At 45.3% G+C, this 20347-nt stretch overlaps 3 protein-coding genes across 3 annotated transcripts in view; 2 read left to right on the forward strand and 1 right to left on the reverse strand.

The window, feature by feature from the left end:
• Positions 1 to 20347, forward strand: part of LOC309490520 (uncharacterized protein) — a 327836-nt gene that overhangs the window by 228507 nt on the left and 78982 nt on the right. The gene's annotated exons all lie outside the window — the stretch shown is intronic.
• Positions 821 to 1238, reverse strand: LOC309490574 (histone H4). The gene has a single exon (XM_082159809.1). It carries the CDS (start codon positions 1178 to 1180, stop codon positions 869 to 871), a length of 312 nt encoding a protein of 103 aa, XP_082015935.1. The 5' UTR covers positions 1181 to 1238; the 3' UTR covers positions 821 to 868.
• On the forward strand, positions 2593 to 3106 carry LOC309490562 (histone H2B-like). The gene has a single exon (XM_082159798.1). It carries the CDS (start codon positions 2630 to 2632, stop codon positions 3002 to 3004), a length of 375 nt encoding a protein of 124 aa, XP_082015924.1. The 5' UTR covers positions 2593 to 2629; the 3' UTR covers positions 3005 to 3106.

Raw genomic sequence — 20347 nt, forward strand, 5'->3', positions numbered from 1 at the left:
CTTACCGGTGGTCTTGGTGACGGCCTTCTTTGAGCCCTTCTTAGGCGCGGACTTTGCTGGTTCAGGCATGATGATACGAGATTACAAGACTAAAGAATTAATGTTACCTCTAGCGTTATACAGTGGTATTTATTCACTGCCCTATGCTAATTTTCAAAGAGAAACGGGGATCCTCTGATTGTCTTTTTTCATAGGCCAAACCCATAAACTCGTACTTCATTGGACAACTCAAAGTATCATGAGGGCCAATCACAGGCAGATAAATAATAGTCCTGCCCACCACTCCCCTAGTTTCCGTTGTTTCGTTTCCCGCTCTTTTATTCAATAATTTTTAGAAAATAAGCGGTTCTAATATTGTGCATCATCGAGTCATTTTAAACCCCTCATAAATCCATTGAGGCAGCTTGAAAAAAATGAAATAAAAAAAGCATTGTGTCCTCATGAAACTATTGTTGAGATGTTTAAATGACAGAAAAAGCAAACATAAGCTCATTTGACTGTTTGTGTACAATATAACGTTTACGTCTACATCTTCACTTCTACTAACTGCGGTACTATTTTGAGATAATTGCTTTTTTGTTAGTTTCGTAGACAAACATTCGTTCAATAGATTAACATGTGTGACCAAAAAAAATAAAAATAAATAAAAAAGAAGTGTAATTTGTAGGTGTTATCTGTTAAAGAAAAGAAAATGTTGACAGTCTCGATTTATTTACAGGTTTTGGTGAAGCTCATGGATTCAGAAAACAAAGCGTTATATACTAAATTATGTGGTTGACATGGTCAAAACATTGACTCTTTATGTGGCAGAGTGTGTGGCTCTTAAAAGAGCCGTTGGGTTTGTGCAGTTTCTCCTGGTTTCAGGCGTTTATCCGCCGAAGCCGTACAGAGTGCGTCCCTGTCTCTTCAGCGCGTACACAACATCCATGGCGGTGACGGTCTTTCTTTTGGCGTGCTCGGTGTAGGTGACGGCATCGCGGATCACGTTCTCCAGGAACACCTTCAACACTCCGCGAGTCTCCTCGTAGATCAGACCGGAGATACGCTTGACACCGCCGCGGCGAGCCAGACGACGAATGGCGGGTTTGGTGATTCCCTGGATGTTATCGCGCAAAACTTTACGGTGACGCTTAGCGCCTCCTTTTCCGAGTCCTTTACCGCCTTTGCCTCTTCCAGACATGTTTCACTCTGATTACTTCAGTCGCACAATAAAAAAAAAATCACGAAATAGTGTGTGTGTGTGTTAGAAGAAAGCGTTTTACTTTCGCTTACAAGACCTGACAGAAACCAGCGCCGCGTCACATTACACACCCCTCCCCCAGAGCACATGTGATTGAATCACAACTCTGACCTTTGTTTCATATTAAAATTCAGGTTTCATAAAATGCATTTTATCTTCGGTTTATGCCTGTATTTATTTGTATATTTTATATATTTTACCTTTTTAGTAATGGGAATCAAGAAAACACAAACAATGGAGACACAGACACAAGTACTGTATTAAAACTGCAATACTAAAATGCAGGATTATGTTTGATACTATTTACTGTGTACATTGTAACCCTTAAACAGGCAAGTGTGGAAAGTGATCAGCAAAATATCCTTTTCATTTCAGTTTTATATAATCTAGACTTGAGTAAAACAAATTCAAAGGAGTTTTTGATAAATTTCATATTTTTAGATGTTGATAGATTTCATGAGCTGTATCTCCTATGATATGTTTTTAAATTAAGGTATTAAAACCAAAGTCATCAATATTTGTTTAATGTGATGCAAAAACAAAAATAAGTAATATGCAAAATATGCTGCATGTATGACATGTCTAAGTGTCCTAAAATTGAGGCATGTAAATGTCTTATGTTTTTACACTGCTGAACTGTCTCACTGTCCTGAAGATTTCAGCTCCAGTCCTATTCAAACACACGCCTGTAATTTCCCAGTAAATCTGAAGACTTATAGCAGGTTTTGGTGTGTGTGATTGGGGTCCGGGCAACTCTGGATGGTTGGCGAAACCTGTTCAACCCTGCAAGAAAATATAGTTGAAAATGCAAAGATATAGTCAACTATTTTTTTGTTACACATGTTAATCAATTGAACGAATATTTGTTTACAAAACTAACAAAAAAGCAATTATATCAAAATAGTACCACAGTTAGCAGAAGTGAAGATGTAGACGAAAATTGTATATATTGTACACAAACAGTCAAATGAGCTTGTATTTGCTTTTTCTGTCATTTAAACATGAGGACACGCTGCTTTTTTTCTTTTTTCTTTTCTTTTTTTTTCTTTCAAGCTGCCTCAATGGATTTATAAGGGTTTAAAAATGACTCGATGATGCACAATATTAGAACCGCTTTTTTTCTCAAAAATATTGAATAAAAGAGCGGGAAACGAAACAACGGAAACTTGAGGGAGTGGTGGGCGGGACTATTATTTATCTGCCTGTGATTGGCCCTCGTGATACTTTGAGTTGTCCAATGAAGTACGAGTTTATGGGTATTGGCCTATGAAAACATACAATCGGAGAATTCCCGTTTCTCTTTGAAAATTAGCATAGGGAAGTGAATAAATACCACTGTATAACACTAGAGATAACATTAATTCGTTAGTCTCGTGATTTCGTGTCATCATGCCTGAACCAGCAAAGTCCGCGCCTAAGAAGGGCTCAAAGAAGGCCGTCACCAAGACCACCGGTAAAGGAGGAAAGAAGCGCAGAAAGTCCAGGAAGGAGAGCTATGCTATCTATGTCTACAAAGTCCTGAAGCAGGTTCACCCTGACACCGGCATCTCCTCCAAGGCGATGGGCATCATGAACTCTTTCGTCAACGACATCTTCGAGCGCATCGCCGGTGAGTCGTCTCGCCTCGCGCATTACAACAAGCGCTCCACCATCACTTCTAGAGAGATCCAGACCGCCGTGCGTCTGCTGCTGCCCGGAGAGCTGGCCAAACACGCCGTGTCCGAGGGCACAAAGGCCGTCACCAAATACACCAGCTCAAAGTGAGGCGTGCCTGACTTCAACTATCCCAAAGGCTCTTTTAAGAGCCACCCATCTTCTCAGATAAAGAGCTTTTATTTTTTTAATCTTTTAATTTTCACTTTTTAATATTTAATTTTTTATTTACAGTCTTGATTCTGAGAAATTTGATGAATACGCTAACATAAACGCTGACAACACGGTTTCAGGTTTTTGAAGAGTATTAGGCTGAGCACGTTTCATAACCCTATTCAATCTGTCAATTAAAAATCTGGAAATAAGGTTGTCTTTTTCTTCCTTACTCTTTGTGTAAATGGCTTAACTTACTCTCAAAACATTTCCCAATTTATGTAAATCTCATTAAACACTAAACTGCAAACTTATATTTGAAACTCACTCCAACAACAGGCATTCATGCATTATACCCAAAAAAAAAAAAAAAAAAAATATATATATATATATATATATATACACCAATGAAAGTAAGCAATCACTGTTTATTCTATTTTTAACAAGTGTTCTAAAATATGAGGAAAAAAAATCCTAAAACCAGATGGGTTTGCAGAAGTACAGACAAAATTACCACTATGTGCTGACACTTTTTAAAGAAGGTGGCGTTTTATACCTTTAAAAAAAACAAAAAACTTTTGTTTTATTGTTGTAATTTCATCAGCTGTGTGTGCAGATAAAAGTTAAATGCAAAAACTTTATTTCCAAGGATTTACTATTTATGTGTGAGTAAAATGATCCTTTCATAAACTACTGCCAACTTTTCCAATTTTCAAGTAAAAACATTATGGTCTTTTTTAGAGAGTTTATTTCCAGAAAATGACATGTGCATGGACATTTTTTATTTTTTATCATTTTTGTTCATTAGTGGAAACTAAAATCAGTTAGCATCACGAATATTGATATACTTTATTTTTTTTAGATATACTTATATGAAATTTGAGAAATAACTTGAGATGCAACACTGAATGATAATCAGATTTATTCCAGTAAAGTAATAGTTTCTATATGAGCAATGGATGTGCTAATGCCAGTGACAATATCTTATTGGTCATTAAATTTACTTCCTATAAATAAGTTATATAGTATGAGCTCTAGCTGTTCATTTGAACTAAAATAGATTAGAGGGCCACTACTCCCTTTATAAGTGAGTTATGTTGAAACTAGTTTAAACAACAATTTAATATTTACATTTACGCATTTGGCAGACGCTTTTATCCAAAGCGACTTACATTGCATTATCCTATACATTTATACATAGGTATGTGCAATCCCCTGGGATCGAACCCACATCCTTGCGTTGTTAACGCAATGCTCTTACCACTGAGCTACAGGAAATAGCTCAGTGAATATTTATAAGTAATCAACATCAGTTTATTTGTGTTTATGCTTCAAATTAAGTTAATCTAATTCAATATTGTTTGTAGGTAGAAGATAATTTAATTAGAAGTTGTGACAGTTTTGTTTATGCAAACTCGGTTTAATTTGTTACAAAATACAATACAATATTCATTAACACAAATAACTAAGATGTACAGTGTAATAAAATACACTGCGAATATTATGGTAATAATCATTTACTTCTGATTCTTATATCTTTTTTGATACAAAGGATTGCTCTATAAATTATGGTCAGTGCTTAATATGTAAATTCTGAGGTTGGTGTTGTGCCTGATTATGACCATGAAGAAATGAGAAGCCAGAGGAAGTGGATTAGAGGCAATGTTTATTCATTGGAACAAAATAAAGAAAAACATCTACATCTTTATGCATGGACTCTGTTTGCACACGTTACTTGCTCACTCACTCACTCTTAATGGAAAGCCGTAACAATCTGAGTTCCTCTTTCAAGTACTTAACGTAAGTGTTACAAACCCTTTTAGTCTTGAGGGAATAAGGCGTGGGTTTTGCACTGGAAAACGCATCGGTTACCTAACGTAACCTCTGTTCTCTCTAGAAGAGGTTCTCTCGTATTGCGTAAGTAGCTTACGCTGCGGGAAAGTCATCTTTTCTCGAGATCTGAAGCCAAACATTTTTCCTTAATTTTTATAATTTTGTCAACGCAGTGCAGCAGCACGCAGACCTAGGGCAGGCTACTAGCGTGTCCATTGGCTGCCCTGCGGCAACTGCAGCAGCCTATCGCTGAGCCTTAGACGTGACGGCACGTCCAATGAGCGCGCTTGGCGCGCCTCATGCGTCACAGCCCGCGAAGAGGGGGTGTGGCTAGCGTATATAAGCGAGGCTCAGAGGCTGCTTCACTGGTTTCTGTCGCTGAAGCGAATGAGCTTGTGGCGCGAGCACGGCGGGTTACGCAATACTCGTCCCCTCTTCTAGAGAGAACAGAGGTTACGTTAGGTAACCGATACGTTCTTTTACGAGAGGTTCTCTCGTATTGCGTAAGTAGCTTACGCTGCGGGAACTCCCTTGTCAACGCCGTGCGCGCCCAGCATCCACTAAATGGGAAGTCCGGGGAACACGATGAGTGGGAACCGGGCGGCCAATAGAATGGCTAGCGCAGTACATAAGCACACACTAGTGCGCTCAGAGCGGCGCGGCCGGTCTGAGCTGATAAATCCCTGTATAATGCAGCTCAACCAGGAGAGCTAAATCAACCGCAGTAGCCCGTGCACAGACAGTGGGCCGGCCTACGCGTGACTTAGACTGATAAAACTTTCGCCTGCAAGGCAGGAACTTCCAGGTTGTAAAACCTAACAAATGTCGAGGGGGAGGCCCAGCCCGCCGCCGTACAAATGTCATGAATGGAAATTCCGCTGGACCAAGCCCACGAAGAGGCCATGCCTCTGGTGGAGTGAGCCCTGATGCCCAGAGGGCACTGCAGGTTTTTAGACGCATAAGCAGCTGTGATAGCGTCCACTATCCATCTGGACAGGCTGTGTTTCGAGGCGGCGAGACCTTTGGTGCGCCCACCAAACGAAACGAAAAGCTGCTCCGAGCGCCTGATAGCGGCGGAGCGTGTGACGTAATTTCTCAGCGCTCTGACCGGGCCGAGGAGAATACCATCGACCTCGCTGCCGGAAGGCGGCAGGGCTGAGAGAGAAATGACCAGTGCTCTGAAGGGAGTGCCCAATATTTTGGGGACGTAACCATGCCTCGGTTTAACGGATAACACGTGAAGGTCTCCCACACGTTTGACTGAAGACAGAGCTATCAGAAAAACAGTTTTGAGCGTGAGGTATTTCATATCCACAGTTTCCATGGGTTCAAAGGGATGCGCTTTCAGGGCCTCTAGGACCAGCGAAAGATCCCACATAGGAACCGAGGGGGCCGCGGGGGGTTCATTCTCCTGGCTCCCCTAAGGAAGCGGGTGACAAACTCGTTCCTTCCTAATGCGCGGCCCAGCGCCGAACCGGCAAAAGCTGAGATGGCCGCAACATAGACTTTGAGCGTGGAAGGGGACCTGCCCGTGTCCAGCAGCTCTTGAAGGAAAACCAATACCTGTGATACCCCACATGCTTGTGGATCCAGCCCCTTGGCAGTGCACCACATTTTAAACACAGACCATTTAGACGTGTAGAGCCGCCTCGTAGAGGGGGCTCTAGACTGGGTGATCGTGTTCACAACCCCTTCTGGCAGTTCAACGGGTATCCGTTGAGTCTCCATGTAGATGGGGATGCCAGATCGAGCCACGGGCTTGAGAGAGAAGGTCTCTTCTCGCCGGAATCGGCCAGGGGACTGTGTCTGCCAGCTGTATTAGCTCCGGGAACCAAGTCTGGTTCTCCCAGTACGGGGCTATGAGGAGCACCGTGTGGCGCGCTTCCCTGATTCTCCTGATGACTTGTTGCAACAGAGAGACCGGCGGGAAGGCATATAGTGGGCCGCTGGCCGCTAGTACCCCGTTCTTCGTAAAGAACTTTGGGCAGTGAGCGTTGTCTTTTGACACAAAGAGGTCGACTTTCGCTTTGCCAAAACGGCGCCACAGTGACTGGACTGTTTGGGGATGCAAGGACCACTTCCCAGGGGGAACATTGTCCCTGGACAGTCTGTCGGGACCCTCGTTCAGGTGCCCAGGCACATGCGCGGCTCTCAGCGAGCGCAGTGAGTGCTGAACCCACACGAGGAGGCGTTCCGCCAGGGTGCAGAGCATTTTGGATCTGACGCCGCCCTAGCGGTTCATGTAGGCCACTACTGATGTATTGTCCGTGCGGACTAGAACACGGTGACCTTGGAGGACTGGGAGGAAGTGCCTGAGCGCTTTCTCGACCGCGAGCATCTCTAGACAGTTTATGTGAAGGAGATTCTCCTGGTCTGACCAGCGGCCATAAACCGGTCTGCCTTCGAAGAGCGCTCCCCAACCTTGGTTGGAAGCATCTGTCGAGACAACCTTCCGGTGCGAGATCGCTCCCATCGTCACCTCCGTGCGATACCATTCAGCTGCCAACCAGGGCTGTAGGGCTGAAATGCAGCCTTGATTCACCCTGACTTTCAGCCAGCGTTGAAGCGGGCGCATGCGCAGTAAGCCCAGCTGAAGCACTGCTGCAGCTGAGGCCATATGTCCCAGGATTCGCTGGAATGTCCTCAGCGGAGCCTGGCTGCCCACCTGGAAGGATGCGGCGAGATGACGGATGCGGCGCGCGCGCTGCTCCGATAACCTGGCCGTCATAGCCACCGAGTCCAGTTCTATCCCAAGAAGGAGATTGACTGGCGGGGCGATAATGAGCTCTTGGTCCAGTGAACCGAGAGACCCAGGTTTTCTAAGTGGCTGAGAAGCGCTGTTCTGTGAGACACAAGCTCTGTCTCTGACTGCGCCAGAATAAGCCAGTCGTCCAGATAGTTCAGTATACGCATTCCCCGTCTTCTGAGGGGAGCGAGAGCCATGTCCATGCACTTCGTAATGTACGGGGTGCCAAAGACAGGCCGAACGGCAGGACTGTGTATTGATATACCCGACCGTCGAAGGCAAATCTCAAGAATGGCCTGTGACGGGGTGTTATCTGGATCTGAAAGTACGCGTCCTTCAGATCGAGAGAGATAAACCAGTCTCCTGGGCGAATTTGCGCTAGGATTTGTCTGGTTGTGATCATTTTGAACGGCCGTCTCATGAGGGCTTGTTCAAATGTCTCAGATCTAAAATAGGTCTTAGCGCTCCGTCCTTCTAGGGTACGAGGAAGTAACGGCTGTAAAGCCCGACTCGCTCAGAGAAGGATGGACCTGTTCTATAGACCTTTGTGCAGCAGCCTTGCTGTTTCTGCCTGAAGCAGATGTGCTGCTTCTGAATTCACTTTTGTCTCCGTCCGTGCTAGAAGCGCGGGGGACGGCAAGCGAATTAAAGCGAATAGCCGTGTTCTATAGTGTTCAGCACCCATTCTGACATGCCCTGGATAGCTTCCCATGCTTCCACACGCATAGCTAGGGGTCGAATGGTCTCTGGGTTCAGATTGTCGCACTGCGCGAGATGGGGAACCTGTATCAGAGAAGATGGGGCGGCGCACGCGCCGCCGGTGCTTGAACACAGGGGCTGGTAGACAGTAGTGACTGGCTGTACAGCGTATGACGGCTCGATCTTTATGGATGGGGCACATTTCACTGTTCAACACCCGTGTCGCGAGAGCGGCATGAGGGGTATCGTGTTTGTTAGTAAGAGCGCGCACTCGTGAGCGGGCGCAGGGCTTACTTTTGTCACACGGCCAGTGTTTGAGAGCTTTAGAGGGTCTGCAACCCGGGGTAACTGTGTGGCAGAGTGGGCAGTGGGTAGGTGTGGGCACAGGGTCGTGGACACATTCTCTACGCTTATCACTCGAGCGGCGCGTGCCCGCTTTATGAGAGTGCACTCTGAGCGCGTTACCAGGGGAACCGTGTTTGTGTGTAGCAGTGAGCACGAGGGTGTGGGCACATTTTCTACACTTATGACACCTTCGGCGTGAGCCGGACAACCCGAATTTATACTCTTATGAGATTTATCTGGGCCGCCGTAAAAACGGCGTTTGTGTGCAGGCGAGCGAGTTGTGTTACTGGCTCGTTGGCTGCGATGTAAGCTGCTGCAGTAGCCTCTTGTAAGGGGACTGACAGAGCTGGGCGCTTTGATGGCTCATATGTTTAGACGCTCATAAATACTCAAGCACCATCCTAGTGAGCGGTCGGGTGCGAGATGCGGGTTCGCTTTCTGTATGTAAGAAAGCTGGCCGCGAGCTCAGAGAAGCAAACAGAACATTTTTTATCTGCCGCCAGAGCCGGATTCGAAAACACGGGTCTCTGGCACGAAAGCCTAATGTTCTGCCACTGAGCCACAGGGGCACACATACGTGTTCCGTTAGCGCGAGCATATGACAGAGCGTCGTGTTTTGTTTCGGCGTTTGTTTGCAGGCGTGCGTGTATTAAAACAGGCTCGTTTACTGCAGTATTAGTATTTCCAGCCGCCTGAACTTAGAGGGGACTGAGAAATATGTGAGAATTGTAGGTTAGTCCGGCCTAGGCGGGACGAAAACACTCTCTCTTCCTCTTTTCGCCGGTGCTCGTGACGTCCGCTCTGATATCCCTTGAGAACGGCGCAATTGCGCGGCTCGAACAAAGGGAGAGAGAGCGGGAAGATGTCATCATGTGCTGTGACATCGTTTGTTTGCAGGCGTGCGTGTATTAAAAACAGGCTCGTTTACTGCAATATTGATATTTCTAGTCGCCTGAGCTTAGGAGGGGCGGGACTAGACACTCTTTCTCCTTTCGCCTGTGAGTGACGCGCGCGACCGAGACGCGGGGTAGCTTTCTTATAACGTAATGGAAGCTTGCCCGTGACCGTCCACTTCTGACATCCCTGTGAGCGGCGCCTGTTTGCGCGGCTCGAACAGAGGGGGAGAGCGCGGGAAGGGGCGAGCGGCATCATGTTTTGCGTCAGCGTTTGTTTGCAGGCGTGCGTGTATAAAAACAGGCTCGTTTACTGCAGTATATGTATTTCCAGTCGCCTGAGCTTAGGAGGGGACTGAGAAATATGTGAGGAATGGCGGTTAGTCCGACCTGGGTGGGGCTAAACACTCTTCTCTCCTTTAGCCAGTGACGGGGTGGGTAGCTTTCTTGTAACGTAAAGGAAGCTATAGCCCGAGACCGTCCGTTTCTGACATCCCTTGTGAGCGGCGCCGTTTGCGCGGCTTGACAGAGGGGGGTACAGCTGTCTATAGCAGGGTTGTCTGCTCCATCCCCTGAGGCGACGGCAGTGCGGGCGAAAGCTGGCCGCTGCGCGTCGGGAGGTGGGGGGAGAAGGAGATAGCGAGGCTCGCGGGAGGGGCTCCAGCGAGCGCTCAGCTACTGCATCCGGCTCCGGAGGCCTCTGAGCGCGGCGTTTCTTCTTACGCAGCGCGGTGGAGGCAGACGGAGCGAGGCTCAGGCAGAGAGCGCAGATCACATGGCGGTCGCTGTCGCTGAGCGGGGCTCTGCACGAGCCACAGGAGGAGCGAGGCATTTGCAACAACGCCTCGCGCTCTTTTAGATGCAGTGTGTCGCGGGGCGAACACACAAACACACACAACGAGAGCAAAAAAGGATATAATCCGTCGGATAGCGGAGCAGGCAGGGAAGGCTGAAGGCGGCGAAGACGGCCGGCTTCCTCAGGCTGATATCCTCGGCGTGCTGGTCGCTTGTTTCAACGGCGGCGGCTTCCTCAGAGTCCAGCGATGCGGAGAGCGTCGCTGAAGAGACAGAAATCAGTGAAGCAGCCTCTGAGCCTCGCTTATATACGCTAGCCACACCCCCTCTTCGCGGGCTGTGACGCATGAGGCGCGCCAAGCGCGCTCATTGGACGTGACGTCACGTCTAAGGCTCAGCGATAGGCTGCTGCAGTTGCCGCAGGGCAGCCAATGGTCTGCGTGCTGCTGCACTGCGTTGACAAAATTATAAAAATTAAGGATAATTTTTTGGCTTCAGATCTCGAGAAAAGATGACTTTCCCGCAGCGTAAGCTACTTACGCAATACGAGAGAACCTCTCGTAAGAGAACATCTCACACACAAACCAATCTGGTTTAAGTAAAGTGATACATTTATAACAATGAGAATCAATATGAAAAGGACACCTCAAAGTAATTGATTACATAAACAAACCAAAGAAAAAGTTCACACAAGAAAAAGGTAAAGAGAAAAGAACTAGACCGTGCCAAATCAAAGAAATAAGTAAAACCAAAACCAATCTTACTAGATAAACCAAAACAATATATAGTCTTAACTAAATTAACATTCAGCATAGCCTGGCAAGCCAGACCTACATCAAGATGTTAGGTCTGGCAACTCACCATAGACCCGGCTCAATCCGAGGGGTGGGATAAACGGCTGTCTTTCAAATTCCCTCTGCACGTATTAGGACAGCGCTTCAACCAACCAGAGCGTTTTCCCAACAGCGGAGCTGACGTTAGTCGACAGATTCAACTTTTGAATCTGGCCGGCAAAACTACGAACACATCTTCCTTTTTTAAGAATGACTTAAGTGCCGTTCTTTGCTCTTTTCTCAAAGAAAAACTTAACTCCGAGTCCTCCAGAGTCGCGGCCAAACTGATTCGAAAGACTGTTCTCCAGCAGCCGCCATTCTTTGTTTTCAAGTAGCAGGGAACCGTTGCAACTATGTCGTCATTATGTTAAGCCCGCCCCGCCTACTCTATACACGATGTGATTGGCCTGACCCAATTTAGGTTTTACAGCTCCGAAAGTCAACGGAGAGTTGCTAGACTACCCTGGCTGCAAAATACATTTTGCTGCCGCTAGGGTGCGTCTAGATTTCTAGGCTACATTCAGCAAGGATAAAAACAAAAGATCTTCAGCGTCAAAGACGCCCTAAATAAACTACTCTTGCTAACAAAACGAAAAATACAAAGAGTGGCATTGTTCGCTAAACTAGTGATCTATTCATGGGTTTCATCAGGTCCCTTTCCACAGGTGTATAAAATCAAGCACCTAGATTATGAATGCAGACTGCATTGTGCTTGATTAATACACCTGTGGAAAGGGACCTGATGAAATCCATGAATACACGATTGATAACTCAGTGTTGCACATGTATATCACGTGATATCTCAGCTGTTCTTTTCTCTCCCCCATTTAATAACAGGTCAAACAACCAGAACAGAAAAACGGTGAAATACTCACAGGGAAAAGACAGCCCAAATGAGCCTCTATTACCAAGTTCTCAAAGAACACGTTTCTCGAAACACTAAAATGGTACAGGTCAGGCAAACATGCAAAGTGATTAAAGGTGAACTAAGTAACTATTTTACCTTAATCGAACAGCTTCGGAGTCATTGGAATAGTTATATGACTTTTTTCGGGTTGAATGGTGGTCGTCTCGCACCTCCCAAGCGCCTGTGAGCCGAAAAACCACCCTTGCAACTTTGGGCCGGCGGGCCCAACCATTATTGCGCTCCCTTACTATTGCGCTCCCTCACACTGAACCCGAATGAATAAGACGTTTTAAAGAATGTCCCATCTGCTTTGATGTCGTTGATCTACTAGCCTCTGGTATCTGAGAGTCGCCAACGAGTTTTTCGACAGTGTTGTCAAATATCTATTACGAAGCTGTAGGGGGAGCTCTATAGAGAAACCTGCAAGCAAAAAGCAAGAATACAGCGAAGAAATTCCCGAAACTGCATAGCCCTGCTTTAAGTGAGAGTAAGTGTGCTCTAGCGTGCAAATCATCTCCCGCTTCCCACACAGGTGCGCTCTTTATAGGCACATGGCACGCCCTCATTGGTGAGGCCGCGTTGTATTGCATTTCCATGCATTTCGATGATTGACAGATGGATGAACCAATCAGGTAGCCGCATTGTCCTGCTAAAAGTGAAAGTAAAGAGAGGGGGAAAGGGGGAAAAAACAACAACTCCAAACAAATAACATAGGACGTAACAGTAAGTTATATGTTTTCCAATGTATTGATTGACAGCTCTCCTGTCCTCATGTTGAGAGAAATCATGAGTATAAGTGTTGAGGGTGTTGTGTGCGCTGTGAACATGATGCTTACTGTAGTTGTATGTGCAGGCATTTACTCATCTCACAAAAACCCATTCCGTATATTATCCCTTATGTACTGTGGTGGGTCAGTTTGACCCGTTTTGATTTGTGCGTTGTCGGAAATATCAGTATGTTGTTGTTGTTGTTATTTTTGTGTGTGTGTGTGACTATTTCTCATTTAGGGTTTGACACAAAAAATTATTATGTTCTATTAAATTATAACTATGCAACGTCTACTACAGTATCGCATCAGGCAGTGCATTGTAGTCTCCTTAAGGAAACATTCGATTCATTCATTGCTATAGAGGAGGTAGAATTTTCTAAACTCGTTAAATCATCTAAATAGACAATACGTAAGTTAGACCCCGACTAATCGATTGAAAGAGATGCTTCCAGAGGTCATAGATCCTCTTCTTAATATCATTAATTATTCTTTGTCAATAGGATACGTACCAAAAACGTTAAAAAAACGCAACTTGATCCTACAGAATTAGTCAATTACAGGCCGATCTCAAATCCACCTTTTCTGTCAAAGATTCTAGAAAAGGCAGTATCTTCACAATTATGTTCCTTTTTAGCAAGAAATGATATCTGCGAGGATTTCCAGTCAGGTTTTCAGTACCATAGTACTGAGACTGCTCTTATTTGAGTTACAAATGGTTTGCTCGTATCATCCGATCATGGTTGTATCTCTCTATTAGTGTTACTCGATCTTAGTGCTGAATTTGATACTATTGACCACAACATTCTTTTAAATAGACTCAAAAATTATGTTGGCATTAGTGGAATTGCATTAGCATGGTTTAAATCATACTTATCTGACCATTATCAGTTTGTAGCAGTAAATGAAGAGATGTCTTATCGATCACAAGTTCAGTATGGAGTACCACAAGGCTCAGTACTAGGACCGTTAGGTGGCATAAATTAGGTCAGCCGGAACCGGGAACACTTCCTATAACACCCGATGTACTTGTTACATCATAAGAAGAATGGCATCTTTTTTCTCCATTCTGTCACCTGATGGAGTTTTGGTTCCTTGCCCCTGTGGCCTTTTTCACCTTTTTTCACCTTTGTTGCCATTGGCTTTTGGCTTGCTTAGTTTGGGACATTAACTTTAACATTTAATTGAAAGCTACGGTCCGCAGTTTTTCCTCTTTGTCGCCATCTCTGTTCGAAATCTGCAATTGCAGTTATTCACGGAATTATCAACTTTATGTGGGTTGTGCCTCGGCATGGCACAGTGTGGATGAATTCAATGTTTTGAGGAGAATGTGCGGCTGTCAATCACCGCGCTGGTGGTGTGGATACTGTCATTCGCAATCACAGATTCTACTTTTTGGAAGTATGACCAACATAATAATTTTCACCGGACTGAACAAGTAAGTAACATCCACTTTTGTTCTAACCAACTAATGTTAAGGGGAAAAAAGCACTGCAGTAAATCGCGCAGATTAAATCTAAAGCTCGCTTATCTTATCATGTCAAACCGTGCAAATTATACTTTGTTCTCAAATTGTTAATGTTAACAACATCAGCATTGCGTGACTACATTTAATGCCCTCCCGATATTTATCCTTGTTTTCGCATGGGCCGGTTGCAGTATATTTTTTTCTCCGAAGTCTTTCGGTTTAACGGGTGAATCTCCAGTTGTCACTGGTGTTTGTCGTTTGAACCTTTCTGGATCCGCCATATCAAATGCTGCGAGAAAAGGCTATAAATCTTCACCTCCAACATCCTCACACGCAATATGTCCTACTAGCCGAGACTCTTTCTTTATGTGTACAGATGTGACACAGAAATCCACCAGTACCACTGGAATTAAAAACATTATTGTAAGCTTACCATTTTGAATCGAGCTAAGGCAAGCATATAGTTTTGAACACTGGCTGGTTATGTACTTCTTCGTAAATTTATTTTGGATAATTTTTAACCCCAAAAAGCTACGGACTGCAGCTTTAATCTTCAACAATAATATTGATCTCCCTGCATTGACACAATTATATGAGAACTGAACTGAGCTGGACGATGTCATCACGGTTTTCTCCTTAATTAACTAAATTAATAAACTTGTATACAACAAAATGAAACATCACTGAACTGCTAATATTACCCCAGAACAAATTGTATTGCTAGCCCACCCCAAAACTTGCACACAATAATAATGATAAATGCTGGCCAATACTTAATTATATTACCTTTGTTGTACTGAAATTATATAATTCAATAAAACAAGCTAAATGTAATTTGTTTTGTCATATTACATAGCTATGCATACACTCTAAATGCAGTGAAAACATTTACATTTTCAGTCAAGCAATGAATTAATGCATTCAGTAAATAATTATATTTTATTTACTGACAACAATAGGAAACATGAATAAATTAGTAAAAAAAAAAAAAAAAGTAACCATCAATAAACAAATGCATACAAGTCAACAACACACAAAACTTTATTCAAACTACAAGCATGTATTTACAGGTGGTGAACCCCACATCCTACTGCCATCTCAACACAGCGGTTTCCATTCTGCGGCTTTAATCTGATGAATCAGCTGACCACCAGAGGTGAGCCGTGCCTTCATGCCGGAGGTTGTTGCGTGCTGCGCTGTGCTTCACAATCGTAGGCAATAAGAGCAGGTGGAGTGATGGAGGGTATGGAAGTAAAATAATGTCAAATGTTTTTGAAATAAAAAGCCTGTTGAATTGCACTACTTGAAAAAAAATAGGCATTGCATTAACCATGCTTGCATTTTAATGCATTGTATTTTTAGGGCTTGCATTTTTTATGGGCTGAAATTTAACATGGTTGAATATTTAAGCTGTGAATATTTCAATTAAAAACATTTCAAACACCTTTTCATTATTAAAAATTCAATAATCGATATTCACCATTCATATTTCACTTCCAAAATATTCAAACTGTTCAAATTCGACAGTAAATTCCACATTGACGTCCAGGAACTGCAGGAAAAGCAGAAGATTTCCGAGCATACTCTCCATCTTGTGTTAGTCGACCTCACCATCAGATGGTGCAAAAGTGCTTGTTGTTGACGAAGACATTCATTCATAAAATGGAAATGATTATCTGTGTCAGTATGCGGAAAAGATGATAAACACACAAAAGCTGTGTTTATGTTTCATTCAATAACTTCATTGTTACTTTCCCTGTGTAGCCTACATGTTATCAGCTTTCTCTACCATGAACAGGATTATAATCGGTTTCCCTCAATACCTCATACTCAAGGATTCCCCTTCCGTTGGGACAAAACGCTTAACGTAGCTTAATGGACTAATACAGTGATATGAAAGACCAATCTAGCACCTTATTAGTGAAGTAGGCTGTAGGCTATAGGCTACAGGCAAGCAGATGGACTCAGAATATGAACTTATCACGCAAAGTTTCATGCTGAGCGTTTCGTGATATACTGGCATAAAATCAACACTTGATCAATTAATACTAACACTTTCTCTTCTCTTCTCTTCTCTTCTCTTCTCTTCTCTTCTCTCTCTCTCTCTCTCTCTCTCTCTCTCTCTATATATATATATATATAGTATGCCTGTATTGCATTAGCTTAACTGTCACAGCACTTGCATATTGTTCAACAATATGCAAGTGCTGTGACAGTTTAAGCAAAAACAATGTTGTCCTATTGTTAGTTTAACTGTTAATCGCTTTGGATAAAAGCTTCTGCTAAATGACTAAATGTAAAATTGGCTTTACATTGGACATTCGGACATTTAGGGACCGTCTCTAAAGTTGCATACAACATTGGCATACACGTTTCTAACTTCAATAGCAAACTTCAATTTATTTGAATAAATATCAAAAATCCAAAGGGTGCGCATTATGAATGAATCGCATAAAATTCCATTTTATGAATGAATGTCTTCGTCAACAACAAGCACTTTTGCACCATCTGATGGTGAGGTCGACTAACAGCAGATGGAGAGTATGCTCGGCAATCTTCTGCTTTTCCTGCAGTTCCTGGACGTCAATGTGGAATTTACTGTCGAATTTGAACCACTGAATTTGTGTCATTATGCCTGACACTAAATGAACACTTTACAGTTGGTTTTATGACTGCAAGTCATCCTATTCAAATGCTATCGGGGTTAGAAACGTGTATACCAAAGTCGTATACACTTTAGAGACAGTCCCTAAATGTGCGAATGTCCAACATCAAGCCATCTGTATGCCAATGTATCACTGGGAAACGCTCAGCATTATAAGCTTTGCGCGTTCTCTTACGAGAGGTCTCTCGTACTTGCGTAAGATATCTTACGCTAGGGGAAAACCTCTTTTCCTCGAGATATTGAAGCCAAAAATTATCCTTAATTTTGCAATAATGTAAAACGCATTGCAGCAGCATGCAGACATGGGCGAGACAGCTCGCGCGCCCATTGGCTGCTCTGCGGCAACTGCACCAGCCTATCGATAGAGGCTCCTCATGACGTCAGAACCAATGAGGGCGCTTCGCGCCCATTACGTCATGTCCCGCCGAAATCAGGTGGGGCCAGGGCTATAAATACGGCCCAGAGAGGCTGGTTTGGTCAGTTTTTTATCTCTTCAGCGGGCTCACGCATCGCTGGATCCTGAGAGGAAGCCGCGCCGTCTGAGTCAAGCACCCAGCGGGATTAATCTGCATCTGAAGCTGCCGGTCGACAACTCGCCGCCTTCAGTCGCCGTTCCTGCTGACGCTTTCCGGCGTACATATCCTTTTCTCTGCCACTGTGTTTTGTGTATGTGTGTGTGTTCGCCGCCGCGACACACACTCTCATTGCACTAAAAGAGCCGGGCGTCTTTTTCAAGACGCCCCTTTCCCCCCCAACCCGCAAAGCTCGCCGGTGCGCCCGCTTGCTTTGCCTGCTTGGAGGATGATACCTGCTCTCCCTCTGTTCGAGCCGCGCAAACCGCGCCGTTCACAGGGGATGTCAGGAGCGGACGGCCACGGGGCTAGCTTTCTCTCTCCCTCTGTTCGAGCCGCGCAAAATGCGCCGTTCACAGGGGAGGCGGGAAGCGGACGGTCGGGGTTAGATTTTCTTTACGTACAAGAAAGCTACCCTGCCTCTGCGCCCCATTCACGCGTCAATCACCAGCGAAAGGAGAAAATAGTGTTTTAGTCCGAGCTGGACTGACCTCAATATTCTCACACATTTCTCAGTTCCCTGATCAGGCGACTGGAAATATAAATATTGCAGCGCCGGCAAGCAAACGCCGAAGAAAACATGTTGACGCTCTTATATGCTCGTGCATCTGAAAGCCTTTGTGTTCCCCGCTGTGGCTCAGTGGCGGAATTTTTGGTTTTTCACACGAGAGACCGGGGTTCGAATCTCGGTCTAACGGCAGATTAATTATGCCTCCAATGCTTCGCTCTGTCAGTTCCCTGAAAGGCGACTGCAGATGTGCATTTTGCAGCCAACGAGCGCGTTGTACAACCCGCTTGCCTGCACCCAAACACCGTTTCTATGGTTCCCGTGCGTCACTGGCGAAAGGAGAAAAGAGTGTTAATGTCCCGCTGCGGCCGGGCCGAATTCTATTTCTCATTCCCCTCTGAAGTTCAGGCGACTGGAAATGTCATACTGCAGTGAGCGAGCCTGTTGTAATGCACGCACGCCTGCAAACGAACGCCAGCATGTTGACGCTCTCTGTTTCTATGGCAACTTCTCGCTCGTTCAGTTCCAGAAAATGCGACTGTTCCAGTGTATTCTGCAGTAAACAAGTCGGCGACACAGCCCGCTTGCCTGCACACAAACGCCGCTTTACGGCTACCCAGATAAATCCCATAGAGTGTATTTTCTGGTGTTCCGGCCACGGCCGATGGTGTTATGAGTGTAGACAAAATGTCCACTGCCCAGTGCTCATTCCTACACAGAAACACAGCCCGTCGCACAGGGCTCGCGCACATGAAATCGACCCAGATCGATTGTGCATTAAATGTGGTAAATGTGCCCACTGCCCAGTGCTCACAAACACTACGTTCTGCATGTCTCAAGGTTTCTGTAAAACGAAACCAACATGCATTTTTGCTCTGCTCAGGCAGACAATACTCTCAGTGTTGTAAATGTGCCCGCTATCCCACGCCCACATTCACACATAGACATGACAGGTCTTACGGGACTCGCCCAGCCCTCCCCCTCTCGGTTGACCACCGCAGAGGAGTCGAGCGCGGGCAATCTGCCCGCTGTTATCAGCGCGCCCCCTGCCTCAAATGTCATAAGCGCGACGCTTATGTTGCAGCACACTGAAGCCCCTCTGTCGCTGAGCGACCAGAGCGCGCTTCGCATTCAACCCCTAGCCATTCGTGCAAACGCATGGGCAAGGCTACCCGGGGTTTCGAAGTGGGTGCTAGACATTATAGAAAGAGGCTATTCGCTACAGTTCGGTCGACGCCCGCAACGCAAAGCGGCGCGAATCGATACTACGGTGAAAAAGGAAGTAGCACACCTACTTCGGGCCGAAATAGCGAAGTTACTGAGCAAAGGGGCTATAGAACCCCTATCACAAGCTCAGAGCAAAGGGGGCATGTACAGCAGATATTTTCTGGTACCCCCAAAAAAAAAAAAAAAGACGGGGGTCTCAGACCCATTTTAGATCTAAGACGACTAAACAAAGCACTTCTGAAACGACGGTTCAGAAGGCTCACGACCAAGAAAATCCTCTCGCAAATTTGCCAAGGGGACTGGTTCATGTCGATAGATCTGAAAGACGCTTATTTTCAAATACAAATAGCGTCACGTCACAGGCGATTTTTGAGATTCGCCTTCGAGGGCCAGGCATATCAGTACACAGTCCTGCCATTCGGCCTATCCCTGGCACCTCGCGTATTCACGATGTGCATGGATGCAGCGCTCGCACCCCTCAGGCTCCGAGGCATACGAGTGCTGAATTATTTGGACGATTGGCTGGTTCTAGCTCGATCACAGTCGGAGCTCATAGAACACAGGACCATATTACTCGATCACCTCGAGAATTTAGGTCTCACAGTCAATTAGGCAAAGAGTTCACTGTCTCCCAGTCAGAAAATATATTTTCTGGGCACAGATCTGGACTCGCTGTCTATGACAGCACAGCTGTCGCCGCAGCGCAGACTAAGTATTCAGCGCATGACAGAGATTTTTCGCCACGGCGCTTTAGCCCCGCTCAAAAAGTTTCAAAGGATGCTGGGTCTCATGGCTTCAGCATCCTCAGTGCTTCAGCTGGGTCTGCTTCGCATGCGCCCGCTGCAGTATTGGTTGAAAGCGCGCGCCGCGCAGAGCTTGGACCTCCGGTCTCGCGCGCCTCAAGGTCGATCAGAAATGCGTCGCAGCTCTGAAACCTTGGACAGTGACCGACTGGTACCAGTCAGGTGTAAGCCTGGGGACTTCCTCGAGTGTGAAGGTGGTGTCTACGGACGCCTCAACCTCGGGATGGGGAGCGCTGCTCG

The sequence above is a fragment of the Leuciscus leuciscus genome (genome assembly GCF_965113295.1).
Source record: "Leuciscus leuciscus genome assembly, chromosome: 25".
Lineage (NCBI taxonomy): Eukaryota > Metazoa > Chordata > Actinopteri > Cypriniformes > Leuciscidae > Leuciscus > Leuciscus leuciscus.